Raw genomic sequence first — 14469 nt, 5'->3', positions numbered from 1 at the left:
TCCATTCAGAATGATAGTCTCCTGCACTGTTAAAGATGCTCTATGAAGTCTAGAAGGTGAATAAGAATTGACTTTCCACTTGGAGGACAGAAAACGAAAATATAGAAATAACTAGTTTGACCCAGCTGCTATGTTTTCTTCAACAGGGCACACTTTGAGCCTAGGTTGGATGACCACCTGTGGAGATGCTGTAAAGCAGCTCTGAGAAATGGATAAATGGTCTAGCTGGTAGTTGAGGCCCCTTACAATGTTGAGACTGAGAATGGAAGACCAGGTCTTGAATGTTTCTAGAGGAGACAGTTCAATCTAAAATTGCAGCTTGAGTGGAGCTTTGGGGGGGCTAAAAGGGACAAGGGGGCTGGGTAGGGGGTGGGTGGTTCAGGGGATAGGGAGGAAGCTGGGGCAAGGTAGGCTTTTGAGTACTTTCCACTAACTTTGCTCCAAAGGCGGGAGACTGGTTTGAAGGCAGATCCAGGGCTCTAGGATGACTATGGGACACTGTGACGAAATAACAGTTCATGGGCAGCCACGTCAGATGGCCACGTGCTTTCCACATATGTCTGGAACAGCCAGAGCCTCATGGTCCAGGTGGTGAGGAAATGAAACAATTCGACCAATCCTCCTCAGACTTTCGACACCCATGCATCTTGTTAATATGTGGCTTCTCATTCAGCAGCAGGTCTGGGATGAAGCCTGAGAATTTATTTCTAACAAGTTTCCAGGTGATGCTGGTGTTGTGGGCCCAGGGACCACACTCTGAGTTACAAGGAGAGTTGCATTGAGTCCCCCCCCCCCCCACCCCAAACCCACGCCATTCCCCACACACATTCAATTGGAAATAGAATTCTGCTTCCAAGTCCTCTTGGGTTTAGTGACATTTATCCCAGATTTTAGCATAAGTCTCATTTTCATTTTCTCCCATAAGTATACTCATATCTGTCAGGCTTGGGCTGGATAATGTGCGCAAGAGCCAGGGGGTGGGAGTGTAGCAAAGCGCTTCAAAGCCTGGGCCAGGGAGACACATTCTCTGCGTTCAAATCCCTGCGTGACTACTGTGTGACACTGGGTAAGTTCTCTCTGCCTCAGCATCTTTATCTGTAAAATGAGTGGGTAATAGTGTTGCCCCATAGGGTTTTTTGAGAATAAAATGCATTCGTATGTGTTGACTGCTTAGAGCACAGTCTTGAATGTAGTAAGTTCTTCAGTGGCCGAGAGACCCTCCCATGAACAATAGTCTCAGTGTCCCCGCCTGCAGGGGATACCAGGGCTGAATCTGAAATTCGCTTGTTCTAAACTGAATAGTAACAAGACCCACATGATTGCATACTCTAATTTCAACTCTGAATCCATGTCCCTACAGCTTTATTATTTTTTAAAAATGATTCGAGAGGTTAAGATTTTGTCCTGAGGTTCCTTTTATTAATAACTCGTCATGTTAGCAAACTTCTTCCTAATCTCCAAGTTGCACGCTTCTAAAACCACATTAAGATGCTTATGAGTAAGAAAAGTCGAGTTGCTCTCTGGGGAAAAACATTTGTTTTGAGCCTTAGGCAAACTTTCTGTGGAGGGTTCATGCCAGATTCTGTGCTCCAGATGGCCCCATGGGGTCAGCCAATGGCCACAGGGAAGGCTCATGTCCTTCTGAGTGGACCCTGGGTTACCATGAGTGAACCCCAGCTGTACTTGCCTCCCATGCCTTGTCAAGCTCTCAGGGGAGAGATGGTTCAGAAATCAGGGCAGGTGAGGACACGCGGTGTACAGTCCTGGCTGAGGGAGGCATGTGGCTGACGGCCTTTCTACCCCCACACTTCCCTGGTCACTGGTGATGGCTGAGCTGCTGGGGGCCGTGGCTTTGCATTCCATGCTTGGAATGCAACATACAGACAGCTCCCCCCTTCCCCATCCTGTGGGTCTTGTGTGCAGAGAACCTGTGGGTTCATCCTGCCGAGAAACCCAGCTCCTAACACCAGGAGATCCCCATTCTTCCCTGGCAGTGCCACCAATGCCACGTTTGCAAATGTGGCCTTTGAGAGGTGTTTCTCCTGGAGTTAGGCCTGAGGGGTCAGGATCTGAGTAAGGCTTCACCCACACGCTCGTGTAGCCGAGGGCCCACTGACAGGAGGAGGAAAGATGTCTGCTGCCATGGCTGGCTCTGTCCTAGGTGGCTGGGAGCAGGATGGGAAGATGCCTGACTCTGAGCCATGACCTGGGACAGACTGGTCCCCCAGTCTGGCATTCCTTGGTTAGCGAATGCCCAGGCTTTGCTGGAGCATCCCCGCCCCAGCATCCTGTTCTCTGTTTGGTCTCTAAAGATGCGCTTGACACGTACTGGCCTGCAAGTACGTCACGGAAAAGTCGGCTCTGGGACTCTTTGTAGCCGAGCCAAAGATCTGAACTCTAGAAATCCCTTTCAGAGAACCTTTCAGTAAGACACTACCAGGGGCTCAGGCTGTGCAGCCTGACTTGGCGTGACCTCAGTAGGTTTGGTGTCCAGGCCTGGCCTCGCTGCCTCTCCAGGGTGAGCTGAGCGGAAACACGCAGAGTCAGCCTGCAGAAAATCCCACACCTCACTGCCTAAACTCACTGTCTGGAATTCTGTCTCACAGCTGAACCAGAGTTCTGATGACTTTGTTTTCAAAGGATTCTATTCCAAGTCCCAATATTTGTTTGTTTTGGGGATTTGGGGAGGAAGTTCATGGGTAATAGCAGTGGCAGGTGTTGGACTTCATTCTGAACTGTCTTTAGCAAATGCTTGGTGGGTTCCTGAAGGGCCAGGAGCCTGTCTTGGGGGGTGCCTGGAGACACCGCCATGATGTGTCCAAAAGGACTAGGTATGACCACATGGACAGAGCTAGGTTAAAGCATTTTGTCTAGGGCTGACTTTGAGCATAGAAATACCAAGTTCCGATCACTTCACTTTTTAGAACATGCACCTCTTGAGGTTGTTTTCATTGACTCTGACTCACAGTTAGTTCAAAACAAAAAGGAGGGACACTACTTGCTGGTTTATTCATGTAAGAAAATCTAAATATTCCCAGCAAGATAGCATTCTAGAGTTGGTTTCAGAGACTTCTTTCTTTCTTTCTTTCTTTTTTTTTTTTGCAGTTCAGGGATTAATCAGTTGGTTTTGAGATCACTTCTCTTCCTTAGTAACTCCGGCCATCATGCGTATTTTTGAATTAGTTGAATGTCCCTTAACCTTGTGACCTCAGTGACATTTGCTGGAATATAACTGAGGATAGTGGATGATCCTACCTGAGGCCAGCAATGGGAATTTTGGGATTGTGCTTCTAAGTTAAACGTGTCACAAAGCCTGATTAGCAGAAAGGTAGAACCAGGGGAATCAGCTCAGGGAAGGGGTATATTTTCTGCTGCACCCTCCTAAGGTTAAAGCCATGCCCTGATCGCCAAAGACTTGTAGAGCAGTGCTTCTCCTATAGGTCATGTGGGGATCTTCTGAACATGAATTTTCAGATTCGGTAAGATGGGCTTGAAAATCTGCATTCCTAACAAGCTCCCTTGGTGATGTCGATGCTGCTGGTGGACCACACTTTGAGTGGCAAAGTTCTAGAACAATGGTTCCCTGCCCGCCCCCAGCACGGGACTTGAACTCATGACCCTAAGATCAAGACCCTACTGAGACCAAGAGACAGTTGCTAAACCGACTGAGCCACCCAGGTACCCCCAGATGTGTTTCTTTAAATGTGGTGTACAGACCAGCAGCCACAGGATTAGGAAGCATGTTAGAAATGCAAATTCTTGGGCCCCATTTCAGACCCATAGAATCAGAAATTCTGGAACTGGGGCCCAGGGACCTGGATTTAACAGGACCTGCATGTGATTCTGATGTCTGCTTAAGACTGAGAACCACCACTATTGTACAAAATGAATTACATGTCACCCTTTAGTGTAACACACTCCAATATTTAATAATCCTTTGCTGCTGGAAGGTCTCCCTTGGGTCTGGCCTCAAATAATTTTGCTTAATTACTCCAGGTCTTTTAGGCCTTCTTGAAGTAGTATGTTAAAAGTCCTAATCATAGAATTTTAGGCCTAGAAGAACTTTAAGATGTGTTCTGATTCCTCTTCCCCAAGCTGCATGTACCCCTATGATCCTTGTCCACGTTTGAGCTTTTAAAGCAGCGGGCGGAAAGCATTAGAGTACAAGTTAAGTTGCAGAAATGTCTATAACCCACTTGTGATATTTTATCAGCGCCCATCACATCTTCTGTGTCAGAAGTTTGGGTCATTCTATTTATTTCAAGTTGGAGCTTAAGGAGCTTATTTTTATACTGCCTTACAGCTTTAAGTCCTATACTAATGTTATTTAAAATTTTTTTTTCTAAAAAGGACAGCAGTGGGAAAGACTAATTAAACTCTATAGGGGCTTTTAAACAGTTTTATTGGATTTGAAATTAAATAGAGGCTTGGGGAGGTTGTTCTGGGGACAATGAATGGATAGAAGTTAACAATTGTTATGGATTGCTACTGAGGGGGAGAGCACTGGATGGGTATGAGGGGCACACGTAGCTTTTCAGAAGGTGAGGGAAACAGAGAAGTTTCAGAGCCAGGCAATAATCCTTGCTGTTGTGAACTTTTCAAAACTAGACTGTATTTATGAATGCTGACTGTGGGGATCAAGGGTGTAAACTCCTCTCTCTTCCAGGATGTGAGTTTCTGGTGAATGGGGACACCCTAATAACTATATGGCTGAATGAAAATAGGGAAATTCAATCCAAAAAACAGAGTAACTCTATTGCTGCAAGGCTTTCTGGTGGAGGGGCATTCAAGCAGCGGGTGCACAGACACCTTGGTACCTTAACCCAGAGGAGCCCAACCGAGTTTGTGATTTAGGCATTTGAAGCATCGTTTCCTAGTTCTGTGTCTTGATATCGATGTGAGAAATATCCTCTAACCCCCAGTTCCTGAGAGCAGCTGGCTAACACAAGCATCTTCAAATGAAGGGTCGCTGACTCACTCTTACAAGTCTGGAGTCTGGTGCAAGATTTTTTCCAGGTTCCACACTGTCCAGGCTTACCTGACATCAGCTTCTGATGTCCCACAGGCTTTTATAGATGGTCCTTGCAAATACACACAGAAATCCCCCCAAATTCCATTTCTTATTATTTATCCTAGTACAGAGTTTTCAGATTGAGCAAAAAGACCTATCTCCAGATAATTGTAAAAAACAAACAAACAAACAAACAAACAAACCCCAGACAAATGCATAACTACAAAGAACCATAACCAGGAAACTCACAGTAGGAAAGAGCATGGTCAGTGTTCACTCCAAAGGACTTAAGATGTATGAGTTTGGACAGACTGAATAACCTGCTGATTTTGACCTAAATAAATGACCCAATGGTAACAAAAGCTCTATCAAAGAAATTGGGCCACAGCCATCAATTGCTTAACCCATGAATTTGTAACATTAGAAACCTTTCATAGTGGAGTGTAGGGTACAAGGAAAGAAAGATGAGGTGGCATTTTGATCCATGGAGGGCACATGCTAGTTAATAAGTGTGGAGGGTTCTTTCTAATCCATGGCCTTACATTACCGGTTGGCCACATTCTCCATCTTGAAGATACATCTCTGACAGAGTGAGAGCATTTCAAGAAGTTTAGAAAATTTAGAGTCAACCTCTGGTTATTCAGGACTTGACCCTCACTTTTGGAAATCATTCAGGATCCTGGCTTGTCTTCTTACTGACACTTAATACATCTCCCTCCCCCACCCCCACCCCCATCCCCCATCTCTTTTTGGACCTTTCCACAGCTCATTAGGCAATTCACATAAAGGCTGGGCAAAGAATATGATGTGAAAAAAAAAATAGATGAAACGAAAATTTATAAAATTGACTTAATCCTGAATTTGGAATTGGCATGGGTAGGAAGAAATTGAGGTACTTGGCCAAACAACATTATTTTGGTTATTGATATACACCAACCAATGAATGAATAGTTATTTGCTCATCAACACTTTGAGTAATGTAACGATTTGGCTTTTTTGTAATTATAAACGTTGTTAAGATATTAAGAATGTGCCATTGGTTGTCATTTCGATAGACAATAAATTTGTCCCAAGTGATCAGAACAGGTCATATCTGTTCCTACAAGCCTAGCCACATGGATCATTCTCTCCACTCCTAAACCCTTAATGAATCAAAACAGTGATACTGTACCTGTCCTGCGGTGTCATACAGTCCGAGCAAGTGTTGCTTGCCTCCCACTGTCACGGTAACTAGGGGAGAAGAGAGAAGAGAGTCCATAAATGCAAGTTTTCATCAGGAGGCTTCACATTTTTCCACGCTAGCATCTTTCTGGGCGGTAAGGAGAAGCATATGCCTCACCCACGTATATTCTAAACCAAGCTGACCGCATGATTTCCAAATGAAAGGCAACCTTGGCCTGCAGTGAGAGCAGATGGGCTCAGCCAAGTTCCTAATTTTTCAGCTGAGATGAGTATTATTGGTGTCGCGGAGGGCGCTCTGTAGGCTACTCATGGATCCCTATTAGGCCCTGGAATATCAAGCTCTTGAAAGCAAAAGGTTGCTGGAGCCTTTCTTGGTTTGGTTATTTTTTCCTTTTATTTCATTTGAGCCATGTTTCAGGATATAGAACTGTGTGAGCAACTTCTCTGTTTGAAATCTTTCTGCTTTAGTCTGTCTCTGAAATGTTAATAAAACCATGAAAACCAAGACTAGTGACTCACCTATTTTATAGTCTATAAGGCAAAGCTAATAACGAAATGAGAAGGGCTTAACATTTATTTTTAAAAAGTTTTTTTTTTTTTTAAAGATTAAATAAGTGCTTTAGCCCATCTGATTTATTACAATATTGAATGTCAGGTGCAGGAGATGTTGTCCGGTTTTGCTTTCATAGACCTGAAGGGTGTACATAGAGTGGAAAGTTGACAGTTTGATTTACCTAGCAGGCTTACTGCCTTGCCAAGTAATTGTGCCCCAAAGGGAGAAGTAATAGAGGGATACAGACCACTCTGTACCTGTCTGGAAATGAAATAGAGTCCCAACTTGAAACTAAACCGAGACGGATCACATGGAATGCAAAAGAAATACAACCTCATGGTGAATAGAAAGAGTGAATTTAAGCGCCCCCCTTTAATCTCTTTTTAGAAGAAGGAAGTAAAATGTGAGGGAGACTGTGATTTTTTTTCGTAATCAAAAAATGTGCAAATACTGTATAAAAATGATTTTTGGTTCCTCCAACCATTAGCTATGCAGGAAAGACAGATCTATGGCGGGGGAACCTTTGTCATCGGCTTCCCGCCCCTGCCCACCACCCTGTTCTCCAGCCTGTTTCAGAGCTGCTGATTCAGGACTGATTGGACCTGTATTGGTTCTCAGGTTCCTGGGCTACACGAAGGCTAAGCACCTCTCAAAGGCTCATCCTCTGAAAAGCATTGGTTTAAAAGCGCTGCCTCCCTAGACACCGGGATCGATGTTTCTCATCTACCCAGATCGACAAGTGTGCGGCTGGATAACGGGGCTGCAGCCGCTCGCCGGGAGCAGCTTTCAAAGGTTGACCTGATGGACTCAGCTCCACGCAACCCCCGCGACCATGCTGACAGAAGAGGGGCTTCCCAACGTTTTGATTTCCTTTCCTATCAGGCGAGCAATGGGAATGAAGGTGAGACTGGGTCGCCCGAGCTCTGTCCGGACCCATTTCCCTCTCCCTGCATGCTTGGCGCGCGCTCAGATGTTCCTGAAGTCTGCCGAAGTGGTTTCTTTCATGACCAATTCGTTACCTAGTCATGGGTCAGGAATGAAGGGAAGAAATCCAACCATTACAGCATGGAATTTCCTGCTTTGGTGAGCCCAAGACAGGCGGGTCGGGGCTGGAGGGGGAGGGAAGGGCTGTTCTGGGGACCCTCCTGGCGCGTCCCGCGACCTGCAGGCCCAGGGCCATCTCCAGCGCGAGCACCAGGTGCCAGGTCATCCTCACGGCCCCCGTGGGCGCTGCAGATGTTCCTCATCAACGGCTCTGACCTCTGTTGTAGGAGTGCTGCGGCTCGTCCCTCCGGCCCTGCTTCCCCCGGCCCCACCCTTTGCTCCCCCTGCAGCCTTTGGGAGGAGACTCCCGCAGAGTTGGCCCTCTGTCTGTCCTTCCCAGGGTTTACGGGGTTCCCGGACCGCACTCAGTGTTGGGACTACAAAGCCCAGCTAGAATCCCTCCTGTCCTGGAGGGTGGGGAGGAGGGGTTCCCCCGCAAGGCCTGGTGGGGCACCAAGCCACGTGGTAAACACCCTGCCGGGGCAGCGTGGAGGGCTGTGGGAGCACACAGTAGGGCCATTACTGTTTTACTGGGCATGCGCGCACGTGTGTGCGTGCCGGCGGGGGAGGGACCATGCGCAGCGCACACACGTACACACTCATGCGCACACACGCAACGCGTGTCAGAGGAGGCTTTCGGGAGGACAGGTGTAAGCTGTGTTCCAGGGGTGGCCGTGAGTTGATCAGGGCACACTAGGGGAGGGACAGGGGTGGCTCACCAGCTACCCCGGGTTTACTGGGGGAGGTGGGGCCGAATAGGTGAGCGCACATCGCCCGGCGGTCCTGACGCACTAATTTAGACTTTTCCCCAAAGGCTTTGTAAAGCTACGGAAGTCCTGAATTCTTTCTCCCAAAGAAAGTGAAAGAGAAAGAATTGAAATTATTTCCTCGTATTAAGGAAAAAAAAGGGGGGGGTGCATTTTTCAGGTGGAAGTCTCATCGGCTTTCAGCTTTGTTGGGTAGCGGCTATCTACTCTGTGTATTTGGCCAGCCCTGGTGGAGGGATCCCAAAAGGAGGGGCAGCGCTTGTACCCCTAGCCCTGGCAATCACTGTTATTCTCTCTTTTCTGCTCTTTCAGTCTCCCATTTTATTGGAGGGAGATAAGTGGATCCCACAGATGATGCTAGGGAACAGAGGGACAGAACCAGGCATTCATCATCACAGGCTGTCCAGAGTGCAAATGGCTTTATGAGTCCTTATCTTAAAGGAGCAGTGGATGCCTTATGGCTTGCCAACCTGTGTCCTACGAAGTTCTTCAATTTGGAAACACATGACAGCACAAAAGGCCGTACGATGCTGATAGTAAATGTAGTGAGGATGAAAGAGCAGGATCTTCTAAGTCCCATGGTTCTGTGTTGGACACCCACTTTTGCTGTTCACCATTTGTGTGATCTTGGGAAAGTCACCTAACATCTCTGAGCCCCGCCTTTCTTATTTGTTAAAAATGGGAATAATATCACCTACCAAAGAGAGCACCTGTAAAGAGCATATTAAATGAGAAAATGCCTGGCACACAGCCTGGTCTGTAGGAAGCGCTGAACAATTGTTACCCTCCCCTCCTTCCCTTCAACAAAGGCTTCCTGAACCTTTAGTAAGGACAGGGACCTGTCTTGCTGTCCACTGAATCCCCAGTGCCGATTAACTGGCACAAAATTTCATAATATTTGTGAATTATTGATCACTTTTTTTTTTTAACTTTATTTATTTGAGAGACTGAGAGTCAGATCACAGAGGGAAAGGGAAAGGGAGAAGGAGAAGCAGACTTGCCACTGAGCAGGGACCCCAATGCAGGGTCCCATCCCAGGACCCTGAGATCCTGACCTGAGCTAAAGGCAGGAGCTTAACCCACTGAGACACCCAGGCGCCCCTACTGGTCACTTTCTACCCCCAAATGATAGCTATTTAGATCTCTGTCTTTTATCTCCTGCTGGATAGGAAGACCTTGGAGGAAGAATGTCCATACTTCCTATCCCACACGGTACACAGCACAGTTCCTAGTATACACAGTTGAGGCTGAGCACATGGTACAGAAACGGAACACCAGGGGCAACTCAGGTGGAAGAAGTCCTTCAAAATGCACTGAGCAGCAGCTAGAAGCACCCTGGCAGGACATGGCCTGCTGGGAACGTGCAGCCAGCTAATCTGCCTGGCAGACTGCGGTCAGGCTACGGTCAGGCTACAATCCCAGAACACTGTCTATTCTTGGAGCTATTAGAGTTGTTTACTGAGTGTAGAGGGGTTTTAAAGAGAGTGTGTCAGATGACCTGTTAATGGCTCTGTTGGTTCTCTCAGTAAAGTGTGAAAAGTTGCCAGCGACCTGTTAAGATGTAAAATGAAGGCCTTCTTCTCCAAATCCTTTAAGATCTTTGCTTCCTTGTGGTTCTTTGCACAGACAGGAGTGGTTAATTTTGTGAGCTGAACGAGGTGCTAATGAAGTCGAAGTCGGGAGGTGGGCTCTCTTGAGCATCACCCAGAAAGAAAATGTCCCGGGTGGGCTCGGAACCTGCTCCCCTCGGCATTTCAGTCCCCTTGCGTCTGGCCCCATGTGTCATTTGCAAACCTGGATGAGGAAGTGTTGGTCATTCCCTGAAAGCCAGGTCAGACCCTCAGCCCGGCTCATGAGCAGCACGAGGCACTTGATCCAAAGTCCCTCCCTTGTTTGGTGGTGGGCTGGCTGTCTCATCCGCCAGGAGCAGTCTTTGGAAGTCAACATGATGCATCAATGATGAAACCAAAGAACTGCAGTGGTGGAAATGCCAGGTCAGCTGGGTGGAAGCCGCCCTTTACTTCCCAGCACCTAGCCAGCTGTCCGCATGGCTCGTGTGGAGTGTACTCTGGGAGGTAGGCTGAAGCAGACCCAATGAGGTGTGCGCATGTAATACCATAAAGGTGCTATTTTGGAGGAAGAAAAACTAGGTGATATATCTAGCAAGAAATAGAATTTTAAAGAAGGTCAGAAACGTGGCTCTCAGGTAAATATAGGATGAAGATAGGTCAAAGATTTATTAACTTATTGATGAGGGAACCAGTAAGGTGACAAATCTTATGCAAGGAGCATTTTGAAGAACTGACATTTAGAGGTACTTAAAAAGAAGAGGGGTTGGAGGAAGTGACTAGGTTCAATGGGAAACTAGTTGTTGTTCTGTGGAAAAGATAAACTTCCACATTGTCTTTTCTACTAAATGGGAATTCTTTGCGTGTCCACCTGATAAGATTTATAAGTTAACATGCACCTTCAGAAAGTCCCAAGTTTTTAGTTAGCAGAATCACACAAAGGTACATTCCCCTAGATTGTTAGTCCCTGGGGGGAGGGTTGCCCCTACAAGACAGCGAAAGGAGAGTTTCAAGCCCTTAGCCTTATATCCAAGTTTCAGATAATTTTTGTTCATGTCTGAATCCAAGTCCATGCTTTGTGACTCATTTGCTGAGATGTTGGGCAAGCCAGTAGGTCTCTCACCTGGGAAATGAACAAATCATGTTTACCCTAAGGGGCCATAAAAAGTCTTTCTAAGTTGTTCATAGTCAGGGGTAATCATCACAACAGTCTGTCTGTGTCTAGGGGGCTGTAAGAAATGGAGAGTTTTAAATGAAAATTCTTGATCGTGACTTTGATCATGCCTAGCTGACTGGACACCTTCAGGAGCAGCCTCACCTTTCCCCTCTCTGAACTGACCCTCATCCTCTACTCTTCTTCCTTTCTGGAAGAGCCTCTCTGGGGCAGTGAGTTATCTAGCTTCCCTGGCCACTCTTAGGAGCTGCCTGTGTGTGTTTGTGACCTGGTTGAAGCCTCAGAGTGCACATGTCCCTTTTATAAGGGACCAGTTCAGAAGCATCTGAGACTTTCTTCAAATTAAAGTAAGTTAGGGCATGCCTGGGTGGCTCAGTTGGTTAAGTGTCTGCCTTTGGCTCAGGTCATGATCCCAGAGTCCTGGGATCAAGCCCTGTGTCTGGCTCCCTGTTCAGTGGGGAGCCTGCTTCTCCCTCTGCCTCTGCCCTTCCCCACTGCCCATGCTCTCTCTTTCTGACAAAAAAATAAAAATCCTTAAAAAAAAAAAAGTAGGTTAGAAAACTGTATGAAACTAGAAATAAAAGATACATTTTCCTAAATAGGAATGTTGGTGAATTCCTTCCTGGTCAGTTTCAAACTTCCAGCATTCACGATCCTCTTTGTTCATGTGGCGTGAAACCTTTTTCACCCATCTACACTGGCCCACCCCAGCTAGCTCTTTCCCCTTCTTTGCTTCTTGTTTGCTGAGCAGCAGGCTCTCCCTTTCCCTCTACCCTTTTCCTCCCCTACTTACTCTCCAAATAAAAGTTGCCTGGGTATGTCTCTTATTTGATGTGCAGGCATGAGGTCTTGTTTCTGTAGAACACAGACCAAGGAGAAAACCCAACAGGCTACCCAAGAATCTGTTCGGATTCTGAGTTGAGGTCTTGTTGTTGTTATTGTTGTTGTTGTTATTGTTGGGTCTGTATATGGGCCCTACAAAAATGAGAATTCCATGTGAACTGGCTACCACATATCTGCAGACATCTTCCATCCCTGGTCATGTTTCTTTCTCTTTTAGGCATTTAGGAATCATGACAGGGGATTGGGTTTGTAGTTATTTTGACATGTAACCGCCCTGGATTTTAGGTTGGAAGAACTGGTTGAAACTGTGGACTTACTGCAAATGAACTCTGGGAGCTTGAGCAAGCCACAGCTTCCCTAAGTCTTTATTTTTCTTATTGTAAGTTTGGGGAGCAAGAGAGAGCGTGGGTATGATGATTTCGTACAGCAGAGCTCACACAAGTGGAAGAAGGTATCACTGAACGAATGGCTTCTTAAAGAACAATTAACTTTGAGGACAGAGCTTGTGGGAACAAAGCTGCCTTGGTTCTGGGCGTGGAGTGCGCGTCGGGAAAGGTCTGCTCTTGCCAGTACTTGTCTGATGATGGAAGAGAAGGAGGAGGAGGAGGACGGGGCAGAGCTTGTTTAGTTCTAGGACTCTTGGAGCCAACTGGGGATGAACACACTTATAGTATGTTCCTGTCAAGGGTTTTCAAGGAATTTCACAAAGCCATGATTCCATGATATCCACATCCTGGAATTTCGGAGTTCTGCTTTTCCTTCCACGACATTCATCCTGCCAATTCTACCTGCTTGGCAGCTTGGGAATCTGAGTCCTCTTTATTATCCTTGCAGCTGTCCCAGTGCGGGCCTTACTTCCCAGGCTTGTCAGTGGCCAAAGCTGCCTAATCCACATCCGGCCTCCAGACTCAGCTGCTGTGCTTTCCTTACTGCCACCAGAGTTCATGCAGCTGTGGCTCCCGGACATCTCCAAGATAAACTTCAAATACCTTCCAAGAGTTTACTGGCCCTGACTTACCCTTCCAACTCTCTTTTATTTTTTTACCCTCCAGTGATCCACAGTTCTTACAATCTATTATACTCATGATGCCTTTGCTTAAGTTAGTCCCTCCGGAATTCTGGAAAAAGAAATTCTGGAATGCTCTCTCTGCACTTGTCAGTCTGGAAAACTCTCACAACCATAATACTCCCTTCCATAACTTTTTCTTGATTCCCTCCAAATACATTAAGCCTCTTTCTAGGCCTCCTTGCTCCTGGGTCATACAGCATTGCGTATTGTTTATTCTCGTGTCTCAGAGTTCAGCGTGGGCCTGCCCTGTAACTCCACAAATGGTGGCTGAGTGACTGATAAGTGCATTAAACTCTACCCAAGTGGAAGGTTTTCTCCGAGACATTTATTTTCTGTAGATGAGTCTTGGGCATTTTCCAGAGGGTCACCGTGAGCTTCTCTGTACAGTAATGGGCAGGATGGGGTCACCAGCAATGGCGTCCTCCGCTGGGGCTGGCCCACCTACTGTGAGAGATTGCCCTGGCAGTGGGGCTTTGCTGGCTGGGATCTGCGTTTGGAGCCCTCTGCCCCTTTTCCAGACAATTCTCACCAGCCTGGGGCTGCTGGGTTCTAGGCCAGTAGGGCCGGACCACTGCCAAGGTGTCCTGAGGTTCACTGGGGCTGTGAAAGCCATAGTAGCCAGGCAGCTTGGCATTAGCCACAGAGTACAGGGGAGCTGTCTTTTAATGAAGACTTTGGGAAGAAGTGACTGAATGATAAGTGAAGCCTGGACACAGGGGCTTGTAGTGGAAAAGCAGAGCATGTTTTTTGCAGGATCCCTGTATAAAGAGATACTTTTAAAAAATGCCAGCTTCTTCATAAATTGCTTGAAGAACCCTCATAATTGTTGGGTTGGCCGTGAAGTATGGTGGAATAGATGCCTAAGGTGGGTTCAATTATAGCCTTTTGACGCTGTGATCGAAATGTTTCGTGGCAGCCACCAGGGGGAGCCAGCTAAAAACACAGATTCCCTGGTTTCACATCCTGCCCCTAAGATTTTGACGGGATAGGTCTGCGACAGGACCCAGATGTTTGCTTTCTTTCTTTTTTTTTAGTTTTTACAAAGATTTTATTTTTTCGTTTGTCGGGTAGGGGAGAGAGAACACAAGTAGGGGGAGTGGCAGAGGGAAAGGGAGAAGCACACACCCTGCTAAGCAGAGATCTTGAAATGGGGCTCCATCCGAGGACCTGCGATCATGACCTGAGCTCAAGGCAGACAGACACTCAACCATCTGAGCCATGTAGGCACCCTGGATGTCTGCGTTTTAACCAAGCGCTT

The 14469-nt window shown here is 46.8% G+C and overlaps 1 protein-coding gene across 2 annotated transcripts in view; it reads right to left on the bottom strand.

Moving 5' to 3' along the window:
- Nucleotides 1-14469, bottom strand: part of RHOJ (ras homolog family member J) — a 78626-nt gene that overhangs the window by 17681 nt on the left and 46476 nt on the right. For both annotated transcript variants that reach the window (XM_032344427.1, XM_032344426.1), the window contains exon 2: nucleotides 6183-6241. In XM_032344427.1, the coding sequence (XP_032200318.1) occupies nucleotides 6183-6241 (59 nt within the window). The remainder of the gene's footprint in view (nucleotides 1-6182; nucleotides 6242-14469) is intronic.

The sequence above is a fragment of the Mustela erminea genome, chromosome 5, assembly GCF_009829155.1.
Source record: "Mustela erminea isolate mMusErm1 chromosome 5, mMusErm1.Pri, whole genome shotgun sequence".
NCBI classification, from domain to species: Eukaryota; Metazoa; Chordata; class Mammalia; order Carnivora; family Mustelidae; genus Mustela; species Mustela erminea.
The sequence above is the reverse complement of the archived record's forward strand: the minus strand, read 5'-3'. Positions and strand labels throughout refer to the sequence as shown.